At 42.8% G+C, this 9,929-nt stretch overlaps 1 protein-coding gene across 1 annotated transcript; it reads right to left on the reverse strand.

Annotated features, from left to right (window-relative positions):
* Positions 1–300: 300 nt before the first annotated feature.
* On the reverse strand, positions 301–3,130 carry sebox (SEBOX homeobox). The gene is made up of 5 exons (XM_061720151.1): positions 3,028–3,130; positions 2,620–2,625; positions 1,881–2,047; positions 949–1,219; positions 301–888 (listed from the first exon to the last, which is right to left on the reverse strand). The coding sequence occupies exons 1-5, from the start codon at positions 3,128–3,130 to the stop codon at positions 470–472; spliced, it is 966 nt and encodes a 321-aa protein (XP_061576135.1). The 3' UTR covers positions 301–469.
* Positions 3,131–9,929: the final 6,799 nt, after the last annotated feature.

The raw sequence follows: 9,929 nt of genomic DNA on the forward strand, positions 1-9,929 counted from the left end.
TTGAACATAGTCACATAAAGCCCTTTTGGACTTGTCCTTGGTATAAGGAAAAACATTGTGTTGAAACATGTAACTATATGATACCATTATTTTCGCAACATCTTCAAAAGATACAGTTTGTATGATTACAAATGGCAAATGTGGACTATGGTTTTTTAAAAAAAAATTAAAAATAGATTAAAAATCAAAAATGTAAAGTCTTACTTAACATTGAATATTCCAGTAAGGAGTATGATCAAATATTTTCATTTATTCCACAGAAGAATGAAAGCATTCAACATAAATGTGAGCTGTGATCTGGAGAGACAAACAATATAACAACTGTAACACATTACAGGCTTGTCTGGCAATTTAACTCATCTGAACAGAGCTAAATGTTAACAGATATCAGTTGATTGTAACAGAAATGGGGCCTTGATTGTAACAAGATTTAGTCTTTGTCATTTTCCATGCTTATCATTCAGAGCCATCAGAACTCCAGAAAATTGGTAACAATGGCAGCATTGTAAATCAGATCTGATATGTATCCTATAGAGGTCTGTGGTCCCATCTGTGGATGATGATGATGATGGTGGGAGCTCTGTCCTGGAGTTACCTCCCAGTACGCTGGTGGAGCATGGGCAGTGATGTCCTGGTCTGAGCTGTAACCTCCACCATAAACGGCCTGATGGGTCCCGGGGGGAGCAAAGCTCTTTGGCTTGAACTTTGTGAAGGCCTGGAAGGAGCAGGTGGGGGTGTGGTGATGAGGCTGCCTGCTCATGGGGTGAGGAAATGAGCCAGGCATAAAGCTGGTGAGTGTCCCTCCTCTGTGCTGCTGCCTGTGCTGCTCATCCTCCCAGAGAGGAGCGTCTGAGGGTTTGGAGCCGTGACCGGGCTGCTGCTGCAGGGCTGAGGGTTTGGAGCAGTGACCGGGCTGCTGCTGCAGGGCTGAGGGTTTGGAGCAGTGACCGGGCTGCTGCTGCAGGGCTGAGGAACATGGCTGTGGCGATGATACCGGATCGCTGTAAATTTGGATCCAGTCTGAGTAAATCTGAGGTGCATTCTCACAAGAGTTCTGATCTTGCCTAAATATATCCGTCAACGTGGTTGTTGCTGGGTACATAGAGGGGATGTGTCTTGGAGGGGGCTCCACAAACCCTCTCCCACCCAGGACAGACTTGCTGCATTTGCTGAGTCTGCCAGTCTTTATGCTTCTCGCCCTTCTGTTCTGGAACCACACCTATGAAAATGACAAGATTTACAGGACCGTCTCAGAAAATTTGAATATTGTGCTTTAGTCCTTTATTTTCTGTAATGCAAAAATGTCATACATTCTGGATTCCTTACAAATCAACTGAAATATTGCAAGCCTTTTATTATTTTAATATTGCCGATCATGGCTTAGAGCTTAAGAAAACTCAAATATCCTATCTCCAAAAATTAGAATATTCTGGGAATCTTAATCTTAAACACTAAGCCATAATCAGCAATATTACAATAATAAAAGGCTTGCAATATTTCAGTTGATTTGTAATGAATCCAGAATGTATAACATTTTTGTTTTTTTAATTGCATTACAGAAAATAAAGAACTTTATCACAATATTCAAATTTTTTGAGACAGTCCTGTATATGGCCTTATGCAATATTTAGGTCACATCAGTCTTTGTGAAACCAAATTTAATTTCAAAATGATATCCTCAAATATAGATGAAAGTAGTATGTTTTAATATGATGATGTATATTCTCAGCCAGCTAAATCAATAATCCTCAAAGGATTAAATCAAGGCAAGTGAAGTTCTTTTCTCGGTTCTTCAAGATGTTTTATCTTTCACCTAGAAAGCTTCAAAGGAGGAACTGAAGAGTTATGGGCAATGAAACATCTTCAGGAATGATTTGTACCTGTATTTTGCTCTCGGGCAGGTGTGTGTGCGCGGCCAGCCGCTCTCTCAGGGTGATGTCGGGGTACGGGGTCAGAGCAAAGACCTGCTCAAGTTCAGACAGCTGGGCTCGGCTGAAAATGGTCCTTTTCCTCTTCCTCTGCCCCTCCGTCACACTGGGGGTTGTTTCTGGCTCGGGGGAGGACATGGTGCTCTCGCTCTGGGGACCTGACGGTGCATATGAATGAGGCAACACAATAAAACAATTAGAGGCAATAAACCATATAGCACCATTTAGACAAGGGAACCGGGGTCTGCACCTAACCAAAATGGTAATGTAAAGAAAAGACATATTTTTCAGTTAAAATATGTGTGTTCCAAAATATAAACAGACTTCAGTTTTCACACAAGCATCAACTGCTTTACTCTGCCTAACCACATTCATGTGTGGGATATGTATGCATAAGAATGACAACAACAAAAAAACTTTAAAATATACTTTGAAATATAACAACAAAAAGCTTCATCTATAAATCTTGTTTTCAGGAACATTGGCTTTTGTAATAAGAATATGGAAAACAGAGTCACAAATACATTTTGTTTTTAAGATTTATGTTTCTGCTCAACAAATCAAAATCTATAAATTTAGATTTTGGTTACAATTTCAATCTTCTTATAAGCACAACTGTGCAACCAAAGCAGGAGGAGCAGTTGAAATTATTTCAAGAGAAATAAGAGCTGGACAACTTGCTGTTTAAAACCAACCTCTGTTTATATGCTTGGAGCTACATTGTTTTTTCAATTCTCCACCACAAATAGATTAATGGAGTCAGAGCCAATATTGAGATATAGTGCAGTTCTGACTGTATTGTGAACATGTCAATGACTATATACATTCTAAAGAAAGAGAAAGAGCAAAAATGTGATTTAATACAAATTGTACACACTAATACTCATTATTATTTTTTATTTATTTTAACAAAGTCTGAATAATCAGCTGTTAAATGAAACATATGTTTTCCTACATAATTACACAGTTGAAGTTACAGTTGTAATTCTGAAAAATTGCCCTTAAAGCAGTTCTACTGAAATATGAACAAAGAGGAAGAAAAAAAGCAGACATGGTATGGGGATATTTAGTTGAAGTCTTTAAATATAATTTCACTCACCTTTACATAACTCCTGCTTCCCCAAGAATGACTTCATATCCATCAGGTCCTTCTGTTGGTTTTGTTTGAGTAAAGATAACTCCGAGTCCATGAATAGAGCCATAATCTTGACAGACAGATGCGCTGCTGGGCCTCACTGATGCAAACAGAGAAAGGAGGAGTCACAAGCTTCTTATATCGTCGTTACATGAGCTGGAACACCCCACATACAGAACCAAGCAAATGAGGTGTTTTGCATCCCTAAATCCCCACTTATTTATATACATGCTTTCATCGTCTGCTTTGGTCATAGCTGAAATGGCTTTATTGAGTCAAACAGTCAAAATAACACAAAAGAATTGCAGATAGGAGACATATTTTTTTGAAAAACTTACACAGTAATATCAATATTGCATTCTTGTAAAGTTTTGGATTTAAAAATATGGGAAATGTTCCCACCGTTGTCCCACCAGCCCAACCGAGGTCCAGTATCTTACATTTTAAGACAGATTTAGGAGAAATCCAAAATAACTACCTCTCAATCACTTACAAACAATTACGTGCTCGTAGCCTGATAGGTCGACCTTTGTTGACATTGACATGTATCTAGTTCCTATAATAAAACCTAAATGAAAAAACAAAGGGGAATTAAAGCACTTTTTTAAAATATATATTTTCAGTTTATACACTATGACGGAGTATTAGGGCCAAACTAAGACAAAAAAAAAATTGGAAATTACGAGAAGATTGGAGAAGATATGGGGAACTGGCGACGCACTGTGAAGGCAACAGTACTAAACCCCAAGCCACCGTGCTGCCCTCACTCAGAAACAGCTGAGTGTTCTTTTTTTTTTTACATCCAAATTAAACAGGTTTTGTTTCACTAAAATAATAGTAAAAGTTGTTAACACAAAACAAGAATAAATTAAAGCTGCAAGCAGCGATGAACAAGCCCTTGTGCAAGCAGTTTTCATCAATAAAGGTCAAGGACTGACTCAAAACCCAATCCAATGACACCACCCACGAGTCTTTATGTCAAACCATTCAAAAGTTATGGCAGAAAGTAGGAACAATCAAATATGGACCAATCAGATGAATGGGGGGTGCGCTTTTTGGTGTCTATCGTCGCCACGGTAACGCTTTTGACTAAGATGCCCATCATCACAGGATGGAGACGCATATTTTGATGTATAACACACCTGGGTGCACGTTACGGTTCGGGCCGCATTAACGGCCAAAGAAATGGCATAAATTGTGGCAAAATGACACGCTTAATTCAAAATGGCTGACTTCCTGTTCGGTTTCGGCCGTGGCGCCAAGAGACTTTTCTTTAAGTTGCGACATGATACAGGGGTGTATGGTTTGGGTTTATTTTGTTTGGTTGGTAGATATTTTGAAACACAGGGTCTGTAAAAATCTTCACTTGTTTTTCCACAAAGTCAGTAATGTCCATAAACCTTGCTCTCCTGTTGTATTTCTCCTGCAGGTCGGATGCGTGGCTCCTGCATTGGTCTCGAAGTTTGAGGGGAGTTTTTTAATGATGTCCAACATGTTTGTGAGCGTGTCCAGATAATATAAATACTGCACATCCTCGATGGCGTTACAGCATCCACGCAGGATAAGGCTGTACTCCTGGAGGGCCCTCACATCCTCCGGTCTAATAATGGGCCATGACAGAACTCTCTCCTGTGTGCTGCCGCCACCTACTGCCCATTCCCATAATGTTCTGTCAGCAAAGTCTTCACCTTCACATAATCTCTGTCCAACTCAATGAGTTGTGAGCTCCTCACCAGCTCTTTTGCATGCCCCTTGGTGTACTGTTCAAGAAAATGTCACAATTATTATTAGTGTTTCGCTCAACTCAATTTTCAAACGCTTTAATAAGAGAGTGGTATTTGAGTGGATTACCATTGAAAATGTGAATTTCTCTTTGTGGTAGTGCCGAGAGGCAGTGCTGTTGCATTAGGAGCGTTGTAATTAGGGCCCGAGCACTTGCAGTGCGAAGGCCCTATTGTATTTGCAGGAATTTTTATTATTATTATTAGGGCCCGAGCACCTTCAGTGCGAAGGCCCTATTGTATCTGTAGGAATTCTTCGCGTTATTATTAGGGCCCGAGCACTTGCAGTGCGAAGGCCCTATTGTATTTGCAGGAATTTTTATTATTATTAGGGCCCGAGCACCTTCAGTGCGAAGGCCCTATTGTATTTGCAGGAATTTTTATTATTAGGGCCCGAGCACTTGCAGTGCGAAGGCCCTATTGTATTTGCAGGAATTTTTATTATTATTATTTTTCTTCTGACAAAGTGATGGCCTTTTTGCCCCCCTTAACATGCCCAAAAAGTCACCAAATTTTGCACCCAAGTCAGGCCTGGCGAAAAATTTGATATTTAATGGTTTGCATTAATGGGCGTGGTAAAATGGCTCAACAGCGCCCCCTTGAAAACTTTGTGCCTCAAGCCCCACGATACGGTTTGACGTACATGCACGGAAATCGGTACACACCTGTATCATGGGACAACTTAAAGAAAAGTCTCTTGGCGACATGGCCGAAACCGAACAGGAAGTCGGCCATTTTGAATTAATCTCGTCACTTTGGCGCAATTTATGCCATTCCTTCGGCAGTTAATTCAGCCCGAACCGTAACGTGCCCCCAAGTGTGTTATACATCAAAATGTGCGTCTCCATCCTGCGACAACACGCATTACTTTTCTCTTTCAAAAGCGTTACCGTGGCGGCGCTAGACGGCAAAAAGCGCGCCCACCCTTCATCTGATTGGTTCGACAGAAAAAACTTTGTGCCTCAAGCCCCATAATACGGTTTGACGTACATGAACGAAAATCGGTACACTCCTGTATCATGTCGCAACTAAAAGAAAAGTCTCTTGGCGCCATGGCCGAAACCGAACAGGAAGTCGGCCATTTTGAACATTCTGAATTAATTGCGTAATTTTGGAGCAATATATGCCATTCTTTCGAGAGTTAATTCAGCCTGAACCGTATCGTGAACCCAGATGTGTTATACATCAAAATGTGCGTCTCCATCCTGCGACTACACGCATTACTTTTCTCTTTGAAAAGTGTTACCGTGGCGACGCTAGACGCCAAAAGGCGCGCCCCCCCTTCATGTGATTGGTCCATATTTGATAGTTCTCCAAAAGTCACCAAATTTTGCATGCAAACCAGACTTGGCGATACCTTTGATATTTAATGGTTTGCATTAATGGGCGTGGCCTAACGGCTCAACAGCGCCCCCTAGAATACTTTTCTCTGCCATAACTTTTGAATGGTTTGACATAGGAAGTTGTGGGTGGTGTCATGGGACTTTGTACTGAGTTCTTAAGCTTCATTGGCCTTAATTAGCCCCGCCCCTTCTTCTGATTGGTTGTCCCGATTTTCTGCTATAACTTTGGAATGGTTTGACATAGAAAGTCCTGGGTGGTGTCATCAGATTCTTTATGGAGTTCTTAAGCTTCGTTGGCCTTAATTAGCCCCACCCCTTCTTCTGATTGGTTGTCCCGATTTTCTGCTATAACTTTTGAATGGTTTGACATAGGGAGTCGTGGGTGGTGTCATGGGAATCTGTAATGAGTTCTTAAGCTTTGTTGGCCTTAATTAGCCCTGCCCCTTCTTCTGATTGGTTGTCCCGATTTTCAGCTATAACTTTGGAATGGTTTGACATAGAGAGTCGTGGGTGGGGTCATCAGATTCTGTATGGAGTCCTTGACCTTCATTGGCCTGAATTAGCCCCGCCCCTTCTTCTGATTGGTTGTCCCTTTTTTCTGCTATAACTTTTGAATGGTTTGACATAGGAAGTCGTGGGTGGTGTCTTTTCTGATATGCTTATGGGGGGCGGTGGCCGTGAGTGCGAGGGCCCGTTCATCGCTGCTTGCAGCTTTAATTATTATTATTATTTTTCTTCTGACAAAGTGATGGCCTTTTTGCCCCCCTTAACATGCCCAAAAAGTCACCAAATTTTGCACCCAAGTCAGGCCTGGCGAAAAATTTGATATTTAATGGTTTGCATTAATGGGCGTGGCAAAATGGCTCAACAGCGCCCCCTTGAAAACTTTGTGCCTCAAGCCCCACGATACGGTTTGACGTACATGCACGAAGATCGGTACACACCTGTATCATGGCGCAACTGAAAGAAAAGTCTCTTGGCGTCATGTCCGAAACCGAACAGGAAGTCGGCCATTTTGAATTAGTCGTGTCATTTTGGCGAAATTTATGCCATTCCTTCCAAAGTTAATTCAGCCCGAACCGTAACGTGCACCCAGGTGTGTTATACATCAAAATGTGCGTCTCCATCCTCCGACACCACGCATTACTTTTCTCTTTCAAAAGCGTTACCGTGGCGACGCTAGACGCCAAAAAGCGTGCCCACCCTTCATCTGATTGGTTCAGACAGAAAAAACTTTGCGCCTCAAGCCCCATAATACGCTTTGACGTACATGAACGAAAATCGGTACACACCTGTATCATGTCGCAACTTAAAGAAAAGTCTCTTGGCGCCATGGCCGAAACCGAACAGGAAGTCGGCCATTTTGAACATTCTGAATTAATCGCGTAATTTTGGAGCAATATGAGCCATTCCTTCGAGAGTTAATTCAGCCCGAACCGTATCGTGAACCCAGATGTGTTATACATCAAAATATGTGTCTCCATCCTGCGACTACACGCATTAGTTTTCTCTTTCGAAAGTGTTACCGTGGCGACGCTAGACGCCAACAAGCGCACCCCCCCTTCATCTGATTGGTCCATATTTGATAGTTCCCCAAAAGGCACCAAATTTGGCATGCAAGTCAGGCCTGGCGATAAATTTGATATTTCATGGTTTGCATTAATGGGCGTGGCAAAATGGCTCAACAGCGCCCCCCTGAAAACTTTGTGCCTCAAGCCCCACAATACGGTTTGACGTACATGCACGAAAATCGCTACACACCTGTATCATGGCACAACTTAAAGAAAAGTCTCTTGGAGCCATGGCCGAAACCGAACAGGAAGTCAGCCATTTTGAATTAATTGTGTAATTCTGGCGAAATTTATGCCATTCCTTCCAAAGTTAATTCAGCCCGAACCGTAACGTGCACCCAGGTGTGTTATACATCAAAATGTGCGTCTCCATCCTCCGACACCACGCATTACTTTTCTCTTTCAAAAGCGTTACCGTGGCGACGCTAGACGCCAAAAAGCGTGCCCACCCTTCATCTGATTGGTTCAGACAGAAAAAACTTTGCGCCTCAAGCCCCATAATACGCTTTGACGTACATGAACGAAAATCGGTACACACCTGTATCATGTCGCAACTTAAAGAAAAGTCTCTTGGCGCCATGGCCGAAACCGAACAGGAAGTCGGCCATTTTGAACATTCTGAATTAATCGCGTAATTTTGGAGCAATATGAGCCATTCCTTCGAGAGTTAATTCAGCCCGAACCGTATCGTGAACCCAGATGTGTTATACATCAAAATATGTGTCTCCATCCTGCGACTACACGCATTAGTTTTCTCTTTCGAAAGTGTTACCGTGGCGACGCTAGACGCCAACAAGCGCACCCCCCCTTCATCTGATTGGTCCATATTTGATAGTTCCCCAAAAGGCACCAAATTTGGCATGCAAGTCAGGCCTGGCGATAAATTTGATATTTCATGGTTTGCATTAATGGGCGTGGCAAAATGGCTCAACAGCGCCCCCCTGAAAACTTTGTGCCTCAAGCCCCACAATACGGTTTGACGTACATGCACGAAAATCGCTACACACCTGTATCATGGCACAACTTAAAGAAAAGTCTCTTGGAGCCATGGCCGAAACCGAACAGGAAGTCAGCCATTTTGAATTAATTGTGTAATTCTGGCGAAATTTATGCCATTCCTTCGGCAGTTAATTCAGCCCGAACCGTAACGTGCACCCAGGTGTGTTATACACCAAAATGTGCGTCTCCATCGTGCGACACCACGCATTACTTTTCTCTTTCAAAAGTGTTACCGTGGCGACGCTAGACGCGAAAAAGCGCACCCACCCTTCATCTGATTGGTCCATATTTGATAGTTCTCCAAAAGTCACCAAAACTTGCATGCAAGCCAGACTTGGCGATAAATGTGATATTTCATGGTTTGCATTAATGGGCGTGGCCTAACGGCTCAACAGCGCCCCCTAGAATACTTTTCTCTGCCTTAACTTTTGAATGGTTTCACATAGAGAGTCGTGGGTGGTGTCATGGGACTCTGTAATGAGTCCTTGAGCTTCGTTGGCCTTAATTAGCCCCGCCCCTTCTTCTGATTGGTTGTCCCGATTTTCTGCTATAACTTTTGAATGGTTTGACATAGAGAGTCGTGGGTGGTGTCATCAGATTCTTTATGGAGTCCTTGACCTTCATTGGCCTGAATTAGCCCCGCCCCTTCTTCTGATTGGTTGTCCTTTTTTTATAATAAAATTGCCGCGAGCCGCCAGTCGCTCTCGCGCTGACTCCCGCTTCCTGATTCAAACGTCTGCCGGCCCCGCCCCCTGACCAATCAGTGGCGAGTAGGGTGATGGCGGCCCCGCCCCCCGACCAATCAGTGGCGAGTAGGGTGATGACGGCCCCGCCCCCCGACCAATCAGTGGCGAGTAGGGTGATGACGGCCCCGCCCCCCGACCAATCAGCTCCCTGTAATGTGGTGACTTCAGAAATATTCCCGGCTCAGCCCGGTTACAACCTTGGCAGAATGGTTACAGAAAAAGTAATAATTTAAATAGTAGGGTTTTACTAATATTTATAACTTACAAATATTTAAAAAATTGGGAAAAAAAAGTTCCAGACATTTTATCGCTATGTTGGTCTGTCCTAAGCCAGTAGGTCAAATAAAAGGAATAGCTGAGACTTAGCTCAGCCAGATTATTGCGGTCTTTGCTGCCAGAAGTCGAGAGTTCAAGCCTGGCTTGATA

This window comes from Cololabis saira, chromosome 4, assembly GCF_033807715.1.
Source record: "Cololabis saira isolate AMF1-May2022 chromosome 4, fColSai1.1, whole genome shotgun sequence".
NCBI classification, from domain to species: Eukaryota; Metazoa; Chordata; class Actinopteri; order Beloniformes; family Belonidae; genus Cololabis; species Cololabis saira.